General features: G+C 38.9%; 2 protein-coding genes across 11 annotated transcripts in view; one reads left to right on the top strand and one right to left on the bottom strand.

Moving 5' to 3' along the window:
* The window catches only part of HECTD1 (HECT domain E3 ubiquitin protein ligase 1), an 83352-nt gene extending 74330 nt beyond the window's left edge, over window positions 1-9022 (top strand). For all 10 annotated transcript variants that reach the window (XM_044435677.1, XM_044435685.1, XM_044435680.1 and 7 more), the window contains 5 exons: window positions 602-680; window positions 785-878; window positions 2863-3013; window positions 7313-7457; window positions 8053-9022. In XM_044435677.1, the coding sequence (XP_044291612.1) occupies window positions 602-680; window positions 785-878; window positions 2863-3013; window positions 7313-7457; window positions 8053-8190 (607 nt within the window). In that variant the 3' untranslated portion in view covers window positions 8191-9022. The remainder of the gene's footprint in view (window positions 1-601; window positions 681-784; window positions 879-2862; window positions 3014-7312; window positions 7458-8052) is intronic.
* Window positions 9023-13876: 4854 nt separating this feature from the next.
* AP4S1 (adaptor related protein complex 4 subunit sigma 1) overlaps window positions 13877-22187 on the bottom strand; it is a 25844-nt gene continuing 17533 nt past the window's right edge. Inside the window, exons 4-7 of the mRNA XM_044435692.1 lie at window positions 21998-22084; window positions 20811-20879; window positions 17923-17934; window positions 13877-14247 (exon numbers count right to left, since the gene is read on the bottom strand). Coding sequence (XP_044291627.1) covers window positions 14119-14247; window positions 17923-17934; window positions 20811-20879; window positions 21998-22084 — 297 coding nt within the window. The 3' untranslated portion in view covers window positions 13877-14118. The remainder of the gene's footprint in view (window positions 14248-17922; window positions 17935-20810; window positions 20880-21997; window positions 22085-22187) is intronic.

The raw sequence follows: 22187 nt of genomic DNA, 5'->3' as shown, positions 1-22187 counted from the left end.
TTTACCAGCTCTGCCAGTATAAAAGTGTATAATAGGCCATTCTACAACCAACCAACTCACTCACTGAAATATTTGTGAAACATAAATGTTTCCAATTGGTGTCTGAATAAGAGAAGAGAAGATGCCTGGCAGATCTCAATTGGTAGCATGTTCTATGCCACTATTTATGACAGATGCATCTAACTATCAGGTTCAGAGAGTACTTGCTGCTGAGGAGCAACAGTAGGAGAATGCTGTTACCTTCCATGTCCTGTTTGCAGGCCTCTAAGAAACATCTAGCTGGGCTAGATAGATCTTTGGAATGATCCAGTAGGGCTCTTCTTATGTTCTTCTTATTAAGGATGAGCATGACTGACCACACTTCTGAGATCCATGGGTATTACCATGCAGCTTTGATGGCATTACTGTGATACATATTGGGTCCATTTGAAAAAGTTTTGAGTTTATGGCAAACATGTGTAATACCCAGTATACTTTGTTTTTGTTTTTGTTTTACTTCTGAAAGCTACATTTCAAACTGAGTTGAGGCCATCGTAAATGATTATCTGCTGAAGAAGCACAAAGAGCAGTGCTTCATCTAATACTTCTTCTCATCTTGCAGCCTAAATTTCCAGTTTTGCCCTTCATCCAGAGTATATGGCTTTACAGCAGTGGATCTCAAGCCTGGTGGTGAAGATGAGGTAGAGAAACAACTCTGAGAAATTAATGTTATTTAATTTCCTCAAAATTCTTCACTAACATAAAGTGGATACTCTTTGACCATTTACAAATGTTTTCATTATAGTTGGTAACTATGGATAATGCAGAGGAATATGTGGATTTGATGTTCGATTTCTGCATGCATACAGGCATACAAAAACAGATGGATGCATTTAGGGGTATGTAACTGACTGATTATTTGGGGGATGGCATGTAAGGACACAGTTTTTGGATTTGAAAGAAACATTGATCACTTAAAGAGAATTAAGTTTGTTTTAGTGCTTTCTGAGAGTTTGAGTGGGTGCTGGGTAGTAAACAGAAATACAAACAGAAGCATGCACCTGTTGTTGGGAACATTCTGCAGTTAGGCAAGTGATAACCAGTGAAAGGGCTTGTTCAGGTAAGGTATTTTCTTGTATAGAATGCTTTCCCTGGGAAAGCTTACCTGGGGCTCATTCTCTTTGACACTTTGGTGCTAGATGATTTCTTTTAATAAATGGAGCATTGGGTAGCACTTCTTCCTTTGTGTGCTCCTGTCACTTAGTCTCTACATCCTTACTATCTCCTAAGTATAGGAACCAGGGAGGAATGGCAGCTAAATCTGCAAACAGGCTTCTTTGGGAGAGTTGCAGGGAAGCTTGTTCTATTGGCAGGCCTTCACTTCCTCCCACAAAATTACCTATCCACAAATCTACTTTCTGACCATCATATAGATTGTGAATGATGGGGAGTCCTGGGTTATGAATGAGTTCTGTTCCTGAGAAAATGGAAATTCATCTTTAAGTTGAATTTATATGTAAATTGGAGCACATATAGGTGGCCATGTTCATGGGGTTAGGGGAGCAGCGCCCCAATGGGCTTTAGCCCCCTCCCCCAGCCCAACTTAGCAGTACTGCTTCTGCAGCAAGGAAAAGTGGAAGAGATTTCCTTCTCCAGGTGGGTGGGGCAGGAGGGCATGCTTTGGAGGCCCTTCCTCTCTATGGTGATTATGATTTTCCAGAGTAATTTTTAAAAAATTAATAGGCTTTATGGCAGTTTGTTCATAAGTACTGTTTGTTTGTAACTTGGATGATTGTAACTCAGAGGCTGCTCAGAGGTTCATTGCCCATCCTAGATGCTCACTGAGATATACTAAATTCATTTTAAAAGCATGCAAAATTGATGAGGGAGTTGGGGAAATCACAGGAAGGATAAATCTCTCTTTGGAGAAAAAGGGTCCAGGCCTTCATTAGGTTATTGGATTAGAAATTTCATTAAAGAGGCATACATACCTTGGGAATATAGGTACCTAGAAAAAATCATAACCTATCTGGAAGTTTGCCCACTTGTCTCAGCATCTGCAGCTACCTATTCTCAGATATGTAGACTTGCTAATCTCTACATTAGCTTTTGGCAGGAAAGTCTTGCAGGAGGTAGGAACTCATTGCTGATTAGGAAAAAGTGTGTCCTAGTGATAGCTTTGGTCCAACCCACCAGTTTGTATTAAGTTCCTGGGAAAGGATGAGACAGGAGAAGTTGTATTTATGAGTGAGCTTCTTTTCTAAGTTTTTCAGAGGTGGTGGTCTGTCTTGCATATTGTGCTCTTCTAGAAAGATAGATTATAAATTTGAACTCAGGATATTGGAACAGGCACTAATGAAGAGTCTATTCATTAAACCTATATCCCATTTTTCTTCTGAGGAGCTCAGGGAATTGTATCCATTTTAAATTTGCAACAACCCTGTGAAATAGATTCAAGCTGAAACATAATTTACTCATGGCCATTCCTTACTGCCTAAGAGTGGAATATGAATTTTTTCCCAGTCCTTCTTTGCCCAAGTCTGGCACTATCCACTATATCACACCAGCAATCCAGTTGAATTCATCCTTCCTTAATGATAAGCAGCTTGTTTAGTCCCTTGTTTTCTTTTCTGTGGTGTATGCATGATTATTTCATTGTTGGTTTTTTTAAGTATTTATGTTGCTAGTATATTATCTACTGGAGATGGTGACCTTTCCCTGAAAAGTCATGCATGAGGAGACATAGTCACTACTGTGCATAATTTGTCTACACAGAGGAATAAAATAGGGAGTGTCACTAATAAAACCAAGTTGTTTTTTTCAGTTACTCTTCAAATGTTTATGTTTCTCAAATTTATGATACCTTTCATTTTTAAAATAAAGATGGCTTCAATCGAGTCTTTCCAATGGAAAAGCTGAGTTCCTTCAGCCATGAAGAAGTTCAGATGATTCTTTGTGGAAATCAGTCACCATCCTGGGCAGCTGAAGATATAATAAACTATACAGAACCTAAACTTGGCTACACACGAGACAGGTACTTCACCAAATCGCAGTGTTCATTTGTCTGTCTGTCAGTTTGTTTAACTTCTATACCACCCAATAGCCAAAGCTCTCTTGGTTGCTTTCAACAATCCATTCAAATACCATCTAAAATATGCTTCATCATAAAAACAAGGGTGGGGGGAGAAAAAGCTACCATACAAAAATCTTAAACCACATTTAAGCCACACATGAAATTCTAATAGCTTAAACAGGATAAAAATTTATTGAACCTGATTAAACAACAGAGCTCTTTCCACTTGAGGAAGATCTTGACCTGACAAGGGTTGGTGCCAGGCAGGCCTCAGTGAGGAACTCATAATGTAACCAGGGGGTCACCAAGAGAAAGTTTCTTCTCATTGTGGCCACCAACCAGGCCTCCCTTGAGGTGACAGTCAGTGGCAGCCCACCTACATAGTGATCATAATGTCTGGGTAGATGGTGGTTGGGAGTGGCATTCCATCAGATATTGTGGCACCAAGCTATGTAGGGCTTTATGGGTTAAAACCAGCATCTTGAGTTGGACTTGGAAGCATATAGGCAGTCAGTGGAAGTGGGCCAGAATTGGTGTTATATGATCAGACTGTTTGATTCCTGTTGCTAGGCTGACTGCCATGTTGCACAAGTTGCAGCTTTGAAACACTTCATGGGCAGCCGCACACAGAGTGCCCTGCAGTAACCTAGTTTTCAGATCAACAGAGTATAGATTGACGAGAGCAGACTATCTTTGTTCAGATTGGCTGGTGGCCTAGCTGGTAGAAAGCACTCTAAACCACTGAAGTTAGCTGAGCATCAAGTGATAAAGATGGCTCAAGGAGCATCTCCACACTACAATATGGAAAATAATAATAAAAAACTAAGCAGTGGTCCCAGTAGAGGGATGCACTAAGGGTGATATCCATTTTTAAAACAAACTTGATTTTGTGTATTGAGTGGGTTTTTTTCTTTATTATATTATTTTTGTATGTGGATTTGTATCTTAAAGAATTTTTTAAAAAATAAAAGATGCTCTAAACCACTGAAGACGGCTTAAGGAACATCTCCAAACCACAAACATGCTTCTTCAAGGGGAATGCAACTACATCTAGAACAGGTTGAATTCCTTCCATGCAGTTGGGAAAACCACCCGCTAACAGCAACTTAGTATTGACTGGATTGAGCTTCATTTTGTTAGCTTGCCATCCAGTCCATTGTCGCAGCCAGGCACTGGTTTTAGCTCTTCACCTGATGAAGATGTAAAGGAGAAACATAGCTGTGTGTCATCAGCATACTGATAACAATGTACTCCAAAACTCCAGATGACCTCACTCAGTGGTTTCATGTAGACATTGAATAGCATGGAGGACAAAACTGACCCCTGAGGAATCCTGTACTGGATGATCCAAGTGACATAGCAATATCCTCAATGCACCGCCGTCTAGAGGCCTGCTAACTAAATAGAAGCAGAACCATTGCATCGCAGTGTCCCTCACTTGCAGCTCAGACAGTTGCTGCAGAAGGATACCATGGTCAATGGGATTGAAAGCACTCCCCATCTTTTCCAGCATAGGTCATCATACAGAGCAACCAGAGCTGTTTCTATGCAAAACCAGTCCTGAACCCTGACTGAATAGATCAGGATAATCAGTTTTGTGCAAGAGTGCCTGGAGCTGGTTAGCCACCACCTACTCAAGAACCTTGCCCAGGAAGGGGATGTTTGCTATGGCCCTAAAATTGTTCTTCTGGGTCCAGGGAGGAGTTCTTCAGGAGTGGTCTCACAGCTGCTTGTTTCAAGTGGCAAGGGATCACTCCATCTCCTTCCTGGCAGTAGTTCCCTCCCTGTTAGCATTTATTAGCCAAGAAGGGCAAAGATCAAGCGCAGGTGTGGTCACACAAGCCTGTTGAAGCACTTCGTTGACATCCTTAAACTGAAACTCATCCAAATATTTTTACCCTAGTTTAAGACTTCTCACAGGAGCTATTGGGTTGTTGATCCTGAAAAGGCTACAGCATTGATCCTAAAATGTAATGTAAACCCATTAAAATGGTAGGATTATTCATGTTGTAGTGTTCAGGCAAGTATGTGTCTTGGAGTGCCAGATTTGGGGATTTTCACAAAACCATTGAAAGTTCATTTTTTTCTTAGTAAAATGATGTTATTTTTCTGATCTTAATTAATATTTTAAAAATTGGCACTCATCTGATCAATTCTGATTTTTTTCTGAAATTCCATTAGCTGTCTGTGTTACCTTAAATGAGAATTCCAAGTGAGACAGTTGTTTTGCTTTTGTATATTATCCTAATCATCAATATGTATTTCTAAAACATAGCTACAACTAATTGTAGCGCTGTAGATTGGTGGTCAATTTGTAGTAGGTTTGAGATTAATAGAGCCAAGTTGTACAAAACAAGGCAATCAGATTATTAAAAGCTCTTATTTAGTCCACAAACAAAAACATAGACAAGTGAAATTTTTATATTAGACAACTAACTCAGAATGTTGCAGGCTTATTTTCTTTTTTTGTTCATTTTCATAAGAAAGAGGAAAGACACAAATATATGAGATATATAGATATGAAAAGGGACAGTACACACAAATGTAGCATATAATTTCAACATCTAATGAGTTCGCAAAGTGATCATTTCTATCTTTTCTACCCAGTTATGTCAATCAGTTCTAATTAAACTAGATAAATTTGTGTATGAATCTTATCAGACTAATTGTAAATAACATCATAGCTTTAGTATTGAGGTAAAACTCACTAATCATACTTTTGCTAGTTCAGTTTTCTTGAATATTAAATTGCTTATAATAAGTTTTCCATTTTTCATTAATGGTCTTCTCTTTATATAATTGGTTAGTTTCGCCATTATTGCATATTCAGCTAGTTTAGTTTTCCAAGCTTCAGTAGTTGGACAGTCTTTTGCTTTCCACCTTGATGCAATTATAACTCTTGCTGCTGTAGAATGTTACAGACTTTTGAAGCAGATGGATCTGCTGCTGTGAGTGGAAATTCTTGGCTATTTTGTCCTTCCCATTCAGCCCCTACACTACTGTGTACTACATTTCACAGGGTCCCTGAGCCTGTCTAGAATTTTTAGGGAACTGGAAGGGCTGCCATGGTGAAGTCTGCTTCCACCATTCCAGTTGCAGAAGCCTAAATCTGGGTCTAACTCAAGCTGTGTTGTATTAGCAGAACTGTCCTGTATGTATCCAAATTGTATTCTACCCCATATCTCACAATCCGTTTGCCTGTATCCATGCTAATGTTGAAGCTCTGGAGGGAGATACCAAGCTCAATATTTTTGGTGATATGTGTAGCTCACAGGTTACACTACTAAAATATTTGGGTGTATTTGATGTGAATATCAAATATTCAGCCAAAAAGTCCATGAACTATCTGCTTTTCTTCTTTTCAGTGAGTTAAAACACATCTGGAAATGAGTAACCTGGAACTCAGGTCTGGTTCTCAAGATGGTGTAGTATATGCTCTCTCTATGTGGTGTGGTGCAGATGTGTTCCTTAGGGTCCCATTGCACTTTACCTGTAGAACACCTTGTGCCCACATGGGTACATCCTAGTACTGCAATCTTTCCTACCTTTTGAGGGGAAAGTATTGGTTAAAAATTTGCACGCTAAGGCATTGATTCAGACCATAGTGAAAAGGGACTTTCAAGGCCAATGATTGCTCTCATGAAGCACCCACAGTTGAACTATTCTTATGAGTACCTGAATTCTTTATTACACTTTTGGTGAACTAGAAGGCCATATCATTTATAAATAGACTTTGTTAATAATACAGAAGAAAGTGTTTGTTACCAGTTTAAAGACAAGAATAAATGTGTTTCTTGTGCCAGCAAAGGCAGATGGGGTAGTGTTGTGCTTACATACCAGCCAACAGATTTTTAAAAATAATTTCTATAACTGCAAAGTTTATCTATAGACCAGTTTCTAGATTTGAGTTTTACTTTTTGATAAAGTCAACAGTTTATGTGCTTAATAATGTGTTGAAAGCCTTTGCTTGTATAATGGTTCAATGCTTAGTTCATTATGCAGTAATTATGATGAAAGTATCTGTAACTTGATGTAACTTCTCTATACAGTTTCTCAAATTCATTCCCTGTGGGACCTTTGTGAGATTACATTGTGGTCTGCCAAGGTGTTATGTCAAAAGGCTACTTTACATTTAACATGACTAGAAAAAGTGTGTCTTCATGGACTAGTTCAAAACTGGTTTGATATGCCATTTATAGTCAATGCAGTAGTTACATTTAGTACCTGGCTGGTTTGCAATTATTCTATTTTGTATTTTAGCCCTGGATTCCTGAGATTTGTACGAGTTTTGTGTGGCATGTCTTCAGATGAAAGAAAAGCATTCCTGCAGTTCACAACTGGCTGTTCAACACTCCCACCAGGAGGCCTGGCTAACCTACATCCCCGTCTCACTGTTGTACGCAAGGTATAGCATTTGTCAAGGTCTCACTCTGTAGCCAGTCTTTTTTATGAGACATTAACTCACTCATGCTGAACAGCATGTCTCTGTTGAGGCAGCCTTCCCAAGGCAGCCTTCCCAAGGTGGTGCCTTTCAGAAGTTTTGGGTGACAGTTTCCATCAGTCCTGAAAAGAGTGGGCCAGAGTATAGTAGTTGTAGTCTTAAAACTCTGGACGGCACCAGGTCGGGGAAAGCTTCTAGATGAGATCTCTATATATCTTACTGTAGCTAATGGTTTGGCCATGTGCACAGCAGCCTGTGCACGGCACCGTACAGTCTGTTGTGGCTGAATGGGTTCCACATAACACTATGCCACAGGATGACAGTTTGTAAATTGCCTTGTGTAACTCTTGACACAGCAGTCAGTATGCCTTGCTTGAAGCACTTATTTGCTGGTGCAGCAAGCCTTAGGGTTGTTTTTTAAAAGGTATTGGCAATTACTGTTGCTCTCCATGGTTTGTGCATCACTCCATTGGAACAGAATCGTATCATTCTTCTACATCTTCATGTAGACACACTGTGTATGCTCTTTTTTTTTAAAGTACATTTTTGGATTTCACAGGTTGATGCTACAGATGCAAGCTACCCATCTGTGAATACCTGTGTGCATTACCTTAAGTTGCCTGAATATTCCTCTGAAGAGATAATGCGAGAGCGCCTGCTAGCTGCTACCATGGAGAAAGGCTTCCATCTCAATTGAACCAATGACTGTGACATAGGACATCACAAACTGGTTTTGCATTCATAATAGTGAAGCCTCTTGTGTTGTATGTGCAGAAAATACAATCTCCATGCCGTGCTCTAATGAGACTTGCCTTTTCCCCCATCTATGAGGCTTTGGAAACACATGGAATAATTTTGTTAGCTGCTAATGACAAAACAAATCCCAATGATTTTCACAGCCAGCAAGAAAAAAGGCACGAACACTGTGTGATGTTTCCAAGGGCTTGTGCAACTAGAAGCTGAAGCAAATGTTTGACTGTTCCAAAGAGCAGATTGGAAGATTTTCAGTGTTCACCGATACAAGATTTATAACAGTGTATTTGTGTAAAGTTTAGCATTTAATAGCCTGTACACTACAGTTGCCATCACTGATCCCCGTTTTGCTGGCTTTAAGCTAACTGGTCAGAAACATGCTTCCTTAACTTAGTCATTGGGCATCTCAAGCTTTCTTTCCCTTCTTTAATGGTGCCTGCACTATTGGCGTATGCTAGTGATGGGGGTGGGGTGTTTGCATATAATCATGCACAACCTTTTATTATTATTTCAAGTGGGAATACATTTTGATTTCTAAATGCCCTGCTATAAAGATCAAATCCTTAAATGTATGTATGTGTGTGTGCGTGCAGCTCAACAATAAAGCTTTTAAATACACTGGTCCCTGGTGCAAGGCACACTTTAAAGCAAGTTTTACTTTTGGTTGTACTTTCTTTGTATATTAAAAACATTTATTTAATTTGTTGCAGTTTGAAGTTCAAAAAAGATTTCCAATGTGTATGCTCAACAATAATCATTAAAAAGTTTGCAGCGTACAAAACAGACTCTTGTTAATATTTTACCAGTTCTGCTATGTTGATGTGTATAATAGTGCCTTCAATTCCTTTGATTTATTTGCATAAAAATACGAATGCTTGAACTTGACCTACACAGTCCACCCATAAGCTATATCATTCTATGAGTTTATGTACTGCATGTGTCACAAACTGATGCACATTTTTGTTTTATTCCAGTGAAGTTTAACCCCAGTAATAAAGGAAGCTATATACTTTTTAATGGAAAAATATGCACCACAGCTATGAAAGAAATGATTTCTCGAAAGCCCCAACTGACTGATTCATCTTCAAGTGCTTTTAATTCATTTGAGAACTGCACTTTACTTCTAGTTCGGCCATCAGAAAAGCTCTCCAACTACTACTACTTCAACACATTAAGAGCTGAGCTTAAATCCAAAAGTTAAATCCAACATTCAGTGACAGATCGCTGGCAATCTATTAATGTTGAATATAGATAAGTGCTCTTATACACTTCATTAAGGCTCCAGTGTACCACTATTCATTATAAGCACTTGGGAAAATACATGGTTTGCAGTAGAATTTAACAATTCACTGTTGAATTATCCTGTATTTTGCAAGAGAAAGTGTGGGTGTATGCAAACACGTGTGTACACTCATAGTGGGTCCTGGTGGTACATGGTGGCCTTGTCCATCTTTATGTATGCAAGCTTTAATGTAACCCAGATTCTGGATCTCAACTGTCTCCTGAGGCAGGCTCCACTTATACATTCTTTCCACACCCTTCTTGGAGCTAAAAAGCACTTGAAAGTAAACAGTGCAGAAAGTGTGTTGTTTCAGGCTCTCGATCATCATAGCTTCCTTTGCAAGTCTATGGGATCCTTATAGAAGAGATGTGATTAGAACTATACATCATATTGCAAGCATGGTTGTGTAATAGATTTGTAGAAAGGCAATTTTATTTATGGCATTCACCTTTTCATAACAGCAGCACATTGGTGTTTCACTTTACTGAGTTACCAAAGGTGGTCCTCCTGGTTAGTCACTACCAGTTCAAACTCGAACAACATAAATGATATAAAATTAGGATTTGGTGTTCCAATAGGCTTCATTTCACACTCGTTTGGAACTGTATTTGCCCCCTTTAAATGTCAATTTCCCTTTCCTTGGAGCTTTGGCTAGCCCTTTTCGTTTTAACTGCTCCAAATAATTTGGTGGTGTTGGCAAAATTCATCTAGTTAAAAAGACTGATCCCGATGCTGATCCCAACTTTCTCCTTTCTGTTCTTTCATCAGTTACTAGTCCATAAAAGGTTCTCTCTTATCTAGTGTCTGCTAAACTGATTCAGGAGTTTTTCATGAAGGACTTTGTTAAAAGCTGTTTAGAAGCTCAAGTTAAAAGAAAAAATCTTGCATTTCCACATGGTTAACACTCTCAAAGAAGTGAGACATGACAGACCTTTTCAGAGGCCATGTTGATTCCTTTCCAGCAATACTTATATATGCTTGGCAATTTTATCTTTCACAAGTTTTTGCATTTGTAAGAACAGACTTTCAGCTAACTGGAATGCAGTTTCCTAGATCCCTGCTCTTTTCTGGATCACTTTTTAGAAAGTGGAGTTACATTGCGCCTTATCAACTCTTTGGTGAAGAGGCCAGTCTTAAAGATATGAAACATATTTTTGTTAGAAAACTAGCCATTTCACAATTGATTTGAGAACATTTGGATACCATCTAGATTCAGTAATTAGTTTGCAATTTGCTAATAAGGACGGTCTAGAACTTTTGTCACTATTTTCCTCAGTTGTTTAGACTTGGTTCCTGAAAATGTTAGTTACAAGTGCCTGCCTTACATTTGCAGTGAAGACACTCATTTTCTTAGGAATCTCCCTATAACTTCTTTGTCATGGGGTGAGACAGTATTTCCGTAGCCAGTTTCCTGATTCTGATTTTTTAAAAATGTTTATCTTCATGTTTTATCTGAACGCTCCTCATATTCACTTCTTGTATCCCTAATTAACTGCTTGCATTCCATTTATATATAGTTGTGTTTTTCTTCCCATTTGGACAAGACTTCCAAGGGAAGCATCCCCTCCCCTTGCGGCTACTGTGACATGGCTCAGTAACTGCACTGTGATTTCCTGATCTGGTGATACCTTTCCTGATCTTAATATACATTCCATCGGAATTTCTGTTATTTTAAATTGTAACAGCATTTTGGAAATACTTGATCCTCTTGACGTTCACTTCCAACTTTTTTATCAGTTCTTCAGTCCGCTCTGGAATTGAAATGTGACAGTACTGGCATGCTTTGCAATTTTCCACCTACATATAAAGTGGGATAGCTCTGTGATCACCAGTCAGTTTCCTTGGCCCTCCTGCATTTTATATTATTAAAATATAATCAGTGCAACCTGTCTTGCAGTAGCTTCTGGTCACCACTTAAGCTGTAGCCTAGGATCACTCCCAGTTGGTTGTATGACCATCCATTCCAGGGAACAGTTGGGATTTTCTCCATTACAAATAACCTGGAGTATTTTGGCAAGGGTAGCAATAGCAAATTGCCGCCCCGAGGCTTCGGCAAGGGGCGGCATAGAAATTAATAATAATAATAATAATAATAATAATAATAAATTATTAGTATTAAATTATGCCGGAGGCCTTGAATTATCACCCATAGGGATTCTGTAGTGGATTTTGCCCCTTGTGAGATTCCTAGCTTGTTTGACACTACGATCTTCAAAATTCAGAGCAAAAATGTTCCCAGTACGCCTTTCCTTATCCTTTTTTATAGCACTTGTATCTGTATCTCCATTCCATCAGGTTACTGTTATGTCTATTTATGGACTGAGGACTGAATTTCTGGCCAAAAATAACAAAACATTTCATTTTAATCAAAAGGTAGACATTGCTAATCACCAAGTCATCTAAGGGACCTATAGGTATTTCCAATGGTTAGGGAAATGTGATTGCTTCTTCCTTTTCCAGAAATATTTGATCTATCATGAAATAAGTCTTCTCAGGGAAGAGCATATACAACACCTTGGTAAATTATTTGCTTCTCCATGATACTGGGAAAGTGCAATTTGCCTTTCCAAACTGTTGTCATCTGAGTACGCCAGTGTTACTGGAGGAACAATGCAGTAAGTCTATCATTGAGGCTTGTTGCCTTGTATGAAAGATCAGAAGGTATCTCTTATTTAATATTCCTTCATGGGCTGTTATACAGTTAAACTGCATATAGCTATACAGTTTAATTCCTATTTTGGCTGGATGGCATTACATTAATAGGAATGGCTTCACAGTTTCAACTGCTAGAAACAAGGCGTATCTCAGCTGCAGTTTGAACCTCATTCTCAGGGAAATTCTGCTTTGTATATAGGGAAACCCTTTTTGTGCAAGAATTGTTTTGATAGTAGAATGTATACTTTAGAGAAAGTAACAGGGTTAGTTGATGAGTTTTCACTGTTTTCAATACTGCAGAGGGTAGGTATCACAGTATTGTCATACAGCACCTTTTGGTGGCTATATATATATGGGCCATCAATATTGAGTGCTTCCCACATAGATTCACTGCCTTCTGAGATTTTATGCTTGAAAATGATGTGACAATTGCAGATGCTCATATGCTTTTAAATTATATTCCCATGACGTGGGGATTAACAAATGGACTGAAAAGGTGAGCTCCTGAGATGTTTAAAAGTTGCAAATTAACATGATCCACTTTTAGAAAAAAATAAACACCCACCTCCTATTAATCCATGCAGCTCTTAACTGCTCTTGCTGCATCTGAATACATACCTTAGCCATTAGTTTCACTGTGATATTTATTTGGGTGTACGGTCTACTCATATTCACATGCATATTTGAAGCACAAGTGCCAAAACCTTTTTGGTTTTCCTATTTTTTATTTTCCTCAGTCAATGGTGTTCTGAGCAGTTACTGCAACTAAACAGGCTTTTATCCTTGTTTTCGTTATGTTCTAATAGTATTAATGCTTGTAGTTTCTTCCCTTTTTTGTCATAACTGAAAATAAAACTAAATTTCCACATGAAATGATTTCTTGCATGTAAATCTTCAAATTTCCTTTCAGTTTTCTTTCAGAGCGACTGCTTCCTGTGGGTCTGTTAGACACACTCTTTGTTTCCACCTATAGAACATCCAGCCCAGCCTGACATCCCCTTTGATGGTGCAAGGTTGTTAAGTCAGAGGTTTTTAAAAGTTCTGGTAAGCCCAAGACAAATGGATGCTCCTGTCATGGCTCAAGATAGAAGCTCCGAAAGATACATTTGGAGACATACATTTGGTCACTTCGTCCCTTTTGCTAATCCTTTAATGGTCAACAGTCTCAGGCCAACCTTTCCCAATCCAAGCACAAGCCTCTCTTCAAGGGAGGTCAAAATAGATATGAGGCTGCTATCAGGACATCTATGATGGGGGTGCAAATAGGAATAACAGTGAATAAAAAGACCTCTCTACCCAGGACAAAGTATTTATTTTCTATCCCACTGTTTTGCCCTTTGAGGAACCCAAGGCGGCTCTTATAACCCTCATCCTCTATTCCATTTTTATTCTAATAAACAAATGGATGGTAACCTACTACAAAGCAGCAAGGTTAGTCTGTCGCAGAAGGAATACCAATATTATGGTACATTCAAGAACACATGATGGCATATGTGCTTTGGTAGACTGTGGTCCCCTTTATCAAATGCAATGTATGTTAAAGATGGTCAGTTCTGTGATTTAAGCACACGCAGTTCTGTTCAGTTCATGCTCATAATTTCAAGCACACCTGCCTCCATCTTTTAGCTTTTTCAATCCACCCTTTTAAATAATTTAGATTAGGGTTATCCCATAGAAAACAGATAGATAGATATGCATTTAGAAGTTTATTTCCTCAACTGCCTTACACAAAAGCAGATTGTTATATTACAATATGGAACAATTAAATTTACAGGAAGAGAATGACAGCTAGGCACTTGTTTACACCAGTGATGTTTTGGACTGAAAATGAAAGGTTCAACTTATTTACAATGTGTGAAAAAAATGGAATACTCCAGACTCAATAGCCCTTTGTGACCGAAAACTTGTATGACTATATCCTTCACTGGCTTGGTCTTAGCTTTCAGCCATTTTATCAAGAACAAGAAGAGGTGCAAGAATTCTGGTCTTACTGGTTTCCATAATACAACCATTTAATACCATTTCATCCAAAATTATGTGCACTCTGTCCAATTTGAACATGATCTGTGCATACAAAGTTAAGGATTATTGTTTGAGAAACAACAGTAAAGATTAGATTGGAAAAGATTACTATTATCAGTGTACTTAATTTGTATTTGATTAACATAATTCAAACTTCTAATAAAGAGTTTTTCTGTATCTATGTCAAAATTGTAACACAGTGACTGATACTACAAATAAAAATGTACAATAAAGGACATTAGAATAGAGAGACAGATGGTGCTAACAATTGTTGCAACTTGCACTCAGCCAAGACCATGGCAATATACTAGAAAAAGTATATTAGTAAAAATGAAATTAAAAAACAAGATCAACTGTTTCACAAAGGTGTGTTGACCAATTCTGCTTATGACAAACCAACAACAAGTTAAATCAGTCCTGATTTATACTTCAGTTAAAAGTTTTTACATGAAACGAGACACTGTTCAGAGAAAGTCACATTCTCCTGTTCCCACTGAATTCTTTCAAGTGGAAAGCATTTGCCTACTTTGCTTACACCTATTAAAAATATATGCTATTAGCAGCATTAAATGCAATCAATAAACAGTAAACTGCCATCACATCAAATTACCTGAGAAATATGAGCTGTTCAAACAAAAGTCCTACACAATACTACAAATATAAATTCATAATTAACAGTATCATCTAGTGAGGCTGCCTAAAGTGCTCCAAATTTGGGGAAGTATGGGCATCCTATTAAGGATGGAAAGAGTGCATCCTTCTATCGCCCCACAGAAGGCTTAAACAGCATGCTACACGGGTGGAGGGAAGACACTTAGAGGTCTGAGTCCCAGTTTTGACCTCAGAATGCATTCTATGGCCAGATGCTGCTGCTTGTTGTTTAGAGATCAAATATTTCAGTAACTGCTGTCTTTGTTGGTACATAACTAGCATGCTTTCTTTATGATCTGATGCTGTTACTGCTTGAAAACAAATTCTGGTCAATTTTTTGGAGCAATTAACAAGCTTCAAAATAAGAATAAAGAAGGAACTAGACCTCAAAAATCTGATACCCGTTTTCTTGATTCAGGGTTGATATCCTGTACGTTCCATCTTACAACGCGTGTTTTAGAAAGCTGCTGTGAAGGGAGCTCCAGACTGAAGCATAAAGAAGGGTCCTCTTTCTCTCAGTGAGGTATGACTTAGCCCCATGCTGTTGGACAGCATTCCACAACTAGCTGCTCTTCATTCCACCAGGTACTTCATCTACTATTATGAATCAAGTGCCTGCAGCTCAGAGTCCCTTCCCAGTCAGCCTAATCCTTCCTCAGTTGCCCATGTTGCTCTTGGAAAGTGTTCAGTGTTGTTGCCAAGCCCTTTCAGGTGCTGTGCCCTCTTTGAAAGGCTTGTGGTTACATGATGCCACTTCTTTGCTGTGTCTTAAATGAGGGTTGGGTAGATCTGCAAAGACTGCTGATTTTTATGCAGGATTTTTTCACAAAGTAAAACATTAAAACAGGGAATTAACCAGAAAAAACATCCTGGAACTTCTAGTCCAGATGGGACATAAAGGATTTAAATAAATAAATAATTTTTAGCCTCAAGATTATGGTACAGCCGTATATATTAATCAGGTGTACAACTTTTTGGGTGAAGTGTTTGCTTGTCTTTTGGATGACCTAATAGAACAAATTATCACTATGCCCTTTCACAAAGGGGAACTTTAGCATGATATGTTCAAATCCCCTTCTGTGAGTGTATGGCTAGTCTGAAATTAGATTTCAGATCCACATTTGGCAATATCCCTTGCAGCACAATTGGTCTAAAAGGAAAACACATTTAAAATAAAAGGTTTCAGTATCAGTGGCTAAATATCCAGTTAACACCACTGCTTATTCATAAACTTCATGTTTTCTAAAATACTATACAAAAGTCAGTGTGGTACAGTGATTAGTGTTGAAAGTCAGGAGATCCAGGTTATAATTTTCTCTCTGCCATGATGTGTTAGCTATTTTCAGGCACTGAAACTAGCAGAACTCTGAAATATCTGCACCTTGTTTTATTAGAACTGTTATAGCTATGTAAGTGAAGCAGCAGAAGTTGCTTCTGAGGCTGTATACTTTTGTGTAGATAATGGACCAATTAATTTTTTTTGTATTCTACCCAATAGCCGAAGTACTCTGGGTTGTTAAAAGGTGGCTTCCTATGTCCATGATTCATGTATTTAGTCATTAGCTTCCTCTGAAAATGGATGCTTTACTTGCATTTACAAAATTCACAGTGCAATTCTACACATATTTTGTCAAATGTAGGTCCTTTTTGGTAAGTGGACTGGTAAGGCTGCACCGGATGTCAACCTAAGGACATCCTGAAAAAAATTCTTGTCAACCTACTTTCCTGAAAAATTGTTCTTTTGTTTCTCATTTTCCTTGCACAGCTGAATTCCTGCTACAGCAGAAAAACAACTGTGATATTAAAGAAATTATGCTTATTTTAACTACTCTAAGCCCAGATCATAGCTTTATTGCACAAAACTACTGTGATAACTTTCTATTGTTGTTCTAATCTTTTTATGACTCATTTCTCCTTGAAATCTGCACATAAGTCCACCCACCCCTCCTTGCCCAAAGCTGGAACATGTCAGACATGCTATTCAGCTTGGGCAAGAGTTGCGCCAATCTGCTACAGCACAGCACCTTTTCCAGCCGTCTCCAAGAGGGCTCGTGTGGTACCTGCTAGGGAGAGACTTTCAGGCTTTGAAACACAGTTAACTTAAAAGTTAAGAATCCTTAACTTTGAATCTTCTCAGCAGCTGTGAGTTTTAATGCCATGGAGTTTTATGCTATGCTTTTTTAAAACTGCTATTAAGATATTTTGTAATATTGCTTTTTTAATTCCTTTGTAAGCCATTCTTGGAATGGATTTGGCCTCTGGATGTTTCAGACAAAGTAATAAGTAAATTACAATTCACATTCAGAGCTAGTTGCCACTTCCTAGAGGACAGGACACTTCCTTCATACAGCTCCTTTGCCCCAGCTTCCATGTCTACATACCTATCAAAAACTGATCAAGCTTATCCATGCAGCAGCTGCAGCAAAATGCAATTTTTATATCTTTGGAATGTCGAGAAATGTCATGGGTTCCCTCACAGAAGAGCTTCACTGAGGTGGGACTCATCCATCCATGGGGTGCTTGTCATGTTGGACATAGCTGGTCATGGAACCCTAATTTTCAAGATGCCAAACAGGTGAAGCTAAAAAAATAAACTCATCTTGCTCAAGAACCAAAGTACAAGGCGAAGGTGGGTTCTGGGCTCTCCTATGAACCTAAGTGAAGTTAATGCTGAAGGCCAGCACTGCCTTTGCAGCATGCCAGCCACCTGGCTAAAAAGTTTACATAATCCTAATAATACAAAAAGCAGGAGGGCCAAGGAAACTGACTGGTGCCAAGAGCTGTGACCCCGCTAGCTTGGAGACCCCAGCTTAAGTCCAAAGCAAAAACTCCTTTCATCTATAATTATGCCAGTTTTCTTTTCTAGAAAATATATGTGGCCTTTAGCTACTTACCTCATCACTTTCACTAGTCAGACAGTTCAGACTCTCCTCCTCTGCTGGCTGCAGCTGAATAAATATATACGGTGCCAGCTTCACTTACTTGTTTGCTAAGAAGCCTGGCAGAGGCAGGAACATAGAGGAACATTAAGAAGAGTAAACAGTGTGACAGAATAGAAAAGGATACATCTAGTTCACTCTGGAAGAGTAAAAAGAAAGGGCAAGTTCAGCAAAAGAACAGACCAGGTATTATTTCACTTTGTGACCATTAGTATTATTTTGAACTGAGAGACCACTATGTTTCTGTCTGTACCCACTTGTTCTTTGCACCCATTTGGTGTTCTGCTCTTTATTTTAATGCAAGTCCCCTTTGAAGTTCTGCTGTGCCTGGGATGAGGCAGCTCTGGTTGCACAAAATCCTACTAAGTGCTCCTCTTTCGGTTTGAAGATTGTACTAGACATTTCTCTCATACTTGTTTGGGCTTGAAGACTATGATTTGGATCCAGACACAAAGAAAGTTTCCTGTGTGAAGGCTCCCCTGCAACAAACAAGGTTGCTGCCCAGAAGCTCACTGGGGTGGCTGATCAGGCACCCACTTCCTCCAGAAGTAGGAGACGAAGGTGCCCACTCTTGATGTTCCAAAACAAGGCTCTTGGCCAGGAAGTCAGCAGGTGCAAGCCAGTAATCTACTCAGTGGTGCTGTCCTGCCCACAAATGGCACCACTGAGCAGATTACACACACACTCCTTTCTGCCAGAAGTGAGAGGAAGTAGGGTGCTCAATCTCCTTTGCATCACTGCCCCAAGTGGGGCAGCAACACAGGATGAAGTGCAGGTTCCCACCCCCTGGCCATCCTTGCCAGCAGCTTAAGAGTAAATCTCTCCAGCCACCAGTAATGTCTGCTCCTCCTTGCCAAGTGTGTATTGTCCAGCAGATCTGCATGGACAAGTCTGCTCTCAAGTCTACCGCCAATGGCTGGGCAAGCTTACTCCCAATTCCCCAGCAAAGATGGCCACTCCACATTGCTGCAGGCAGTGGAAAACACATTTGGTCTCTGGATATTTCAGGGGGAAAATAAAATAAGTAAATAAATTAACAAATGTGGATTGTTATGTTTTCTGAACCGGGTCATTATCTTGACCAGCCAGTGTGATGTGGTGGTTAAGAGCGCAGGACCTGAATTCAATCCCTGCAATCAAATATTTTTGCATTTATGCCAAATTGTAGGAATACACAAGTTCTGACTTACGCAAGTCTTTTTTGTTCACATTTTTCTTGGTGTATTTTGTGAACATGTAGTGATAATTATAGCCATAGCCTTCTCCTTTGTGCGTCTACCTCTCTGTATGTCAGGGACCACCATGCAGAAAGTAAAAAATCCCAACATCATCATGTGAAGTCATCATCTATATTAGGAAGCATTGTATATTTTTGTCTAAAAGTCTGCATGATTTAGTCCAAGTACCTTCTTTGCTTTGCAAGTACATACTTTCTTTGGCTACTTTGTGATCATATCAGATGCAATGCATGCTCTGTACATATCTACTTCTGAAACATTTTCCATTGACTAAAAGTTGTAGTTGAATAGCAACATACCAGTTGTACCATCCCACAGCAACTGGCCTTGCTCAGAACTGCTAGATTGTTAAAACTGGGAAAGCTGAAAAGCCAGGTGATTATATCATTCTTGATTCTATTTTATTAGCATGAATCACTCTGAATAAATAAATGACTACTGATATGCTGGGCTGTTAGTTCCAAACAAATTTGCTGGTGGAAACCACAACAATGCAAGCAATTAGTCTCTGTGCTGTGTTAACATATTGTGTATGCAGACTGGTGGCAGTGCTCCAAGGTAGACTGATAATGGAGTAGACAGAAGAAACAAACTGTAGGAAAGAAAACAACATTGGTCCTCTGCTAGAGGGATGTTTTGTCATCTCAGTATTTTTAGATTTGTGATTTTTAAAAATGATTTCCAAGTCTATATTTATCTAATGGCATCTTCAGAGCTTGCATTTTGATATCAGACCTTGATACCTGATATCCCTGATATCCAATGAAGCACCTGAAAATAAGACGTCATCATTCTCTGTTTCAGCCTTTGCTCAAATTCCCTGTGATTTCCAAAGGCAGCTAAAAAAGTAGGATCCCATATCTATTTGTACCATTTATGTATGTAATTAATATGCACTGGCATAAACGTTTTGATGCAAGTCACTCCAAGAGGCTAAATAATGGCATCCTGCATGTGCAGGGCTCCTTCCTGATCTTTCCATCCAAAGCCTGGCTTTGAAATCAAGACTTTATTTGTAAATCTGCTAATTCCAGCTCTGTATTTAACATTTAGGATTACTGGCAAGGATAGATTTTTCTGTTTTCTTTTGATCACTACTCTACCTCGGAACTCCAACTGCCAGGGAACATGAGCAAAAGAGTGCTACAACGCTCCTGTTCTGCTTATAGGCTTTCTATAGTCACCTGGTTGTCCCTTTTGGGAAGAGAACGCTTGATTGCATAACCCCTGACCTAGCTAGGCTTTTCCTGTGCTTTAAGCTCTGCTGAACTATGCCTAATGATGAAAAGAGAGCAGCAAAGTCATAAGGTAAGGAAAGGAAACACTAAAGCAGGGCCTACAATTTGATACAGTCAGGGCTTTTTTTGTCATAGAACACACTGGAATGGGGTTCCGGCACCTTTTTTCCCGATGGATTTTACGAAGTGATTTTGAATCGCCTGTCGGCATAGCAGGTCAGCAGCAAACATCATTAACATAGTGCCTGCAGGCTGCTTTTGTGTCTGTGCCGCCCAGCTTGGGACGCTGCTCAGCTTGGGATCAGTGTGTGTGGTAGCGCGCTGAGTGCTTACTGCCAGCGGCGACATGAGTTCTGGCACCTTTTTTTTTTTTTTTTTTTACAAAAAAAGCACTGGATACAGTCATAGCAGTTCCCATGTGCTTCAATGGGATTGCACCCTGAACAGAAAAAATACGGTGTTGTAGGTATCATAGTATAATCAATTTCACCAACAAATGCTGAAAAATAAGTTTGTATTTTGTTACATATCATACTCACCACTCTGCTGAAATACTTGTCCAAAACCTCCACAAAATTATGAATCAGTTCATACACAGCCATTTCATTCTGAAATTAATTTGAAAACATATTAAAACAAAACAGTGAACAGATCTGCTATTTTTTTGCATTTCTTATAAAACTGATCAGTGTAGTATATTTAAGTTTTAGATATACAAAATTATAAAATTGATTTTAAGATTAAAAAATAAAATACTTAAATTCTAAATTAAAAATAACATAGTTACAATGAAATTTCACCATAAAAGTACTAAATAGGCACGTAATACCTCATAAAATTTAAGAGAAGTTACATCAAATATGGGTGCTAAAGTTACAAATGCAAACAGACTAAATAGAACTGTTGTTCGGTGCTTATGTGGTGCTGAACCAAGCAAGGTAGAAGAGTTAAGACAAACAATGCAGCAGGGTGTTCAGAACTGATGCTTTAGAAAATCCCCCCAAAATAACTATAAAATTTTGCTTTGACCCAACTCAGTTACTATCAAATCTTGCTGTCAGTCATGGGCATTTCATTTCTGCTGGCTACTTTGCTTTTACCAGTCCTCCAATCCTTCTAGTCCTCCTTTATAGAGATTTGCATGAATCTATTAGATATATATTTTACACAGCCTTGGTCTATGAAGCTGTTTAATGGGCTAGGCAGAACCTGCTGTCTTGGATGAATGGCTTAAAAATGAAGTATCTGCCTACCGAACAGGGCACATCTCTGTCCCCTGCCATTCAAGCACTCCCATTTTGGTCTATCCTGGAACAGTTCAGAGGCCGTCCCATGAAGCCCGGTCCTTGGCCTATGTCAGGAGGGGGAGCCTGGTGGGGGCTAATGTGTTTAATGAAGTGCATGGCACCCATGTGGGTATCACATAAAATCAGGAACTTGGCTAGCACTGTTTCTAAATGTTGGAAGTCAAAAGGACATTTTCCCTGCATTGTTTTTATTCTTTTATCTTTTTATTGTTCACGGCTCCAGAAACAGTTTCAGTATGGAATCATATGCAAATACTGTAAATAAATAAAAACAGAAAATGTCTGTGAGCACGATTGCAACATGCTCACAGATTGTGATCTGGTGGGGGCAGGCCCTGGTCCTTCCACTTGCATATGGCCCTACACCCTGCCTTAAAGCCAGGGTTGTCTTTAATTTTGCATAGGTAAGAAGTACATACCTCTGTTTCATTAATTCCAACCACTATGAAAAGAGCAGCATATTGTCTATAAACCAGCCTAAAATCTTTGTACTCGAGGAAGGAACACTACAAAAAAAATCACAAAGTAGGATATAACTGATACATGATACATAACTGTTTATTGAATAATTGATCTGCTTACCCATTTCATTACAAGAGTATATTTCTG

Source organism: Varanus komodoensis, unplaced genomic scaffold (genome assembly GCF_004798865.1).
Source record: "Varanus komodoensis strain SLA01 unplaced genomic scaffold, ASM479886v1 scaffold3, whole genome shotgun sequence".
In the NCBI taxonomy this organism is placed as follows: domain Eukaryota; kingdom Metazoa; phylum Chordata; class Lepidosauria; order Squamata; family Varanidae; genus Varanus; species Varanus komodoensis.
Note: the sequence above shows the minus strand (reverse complement) of the source record. Positions and strands in the feature narration are given on the sequence as shown.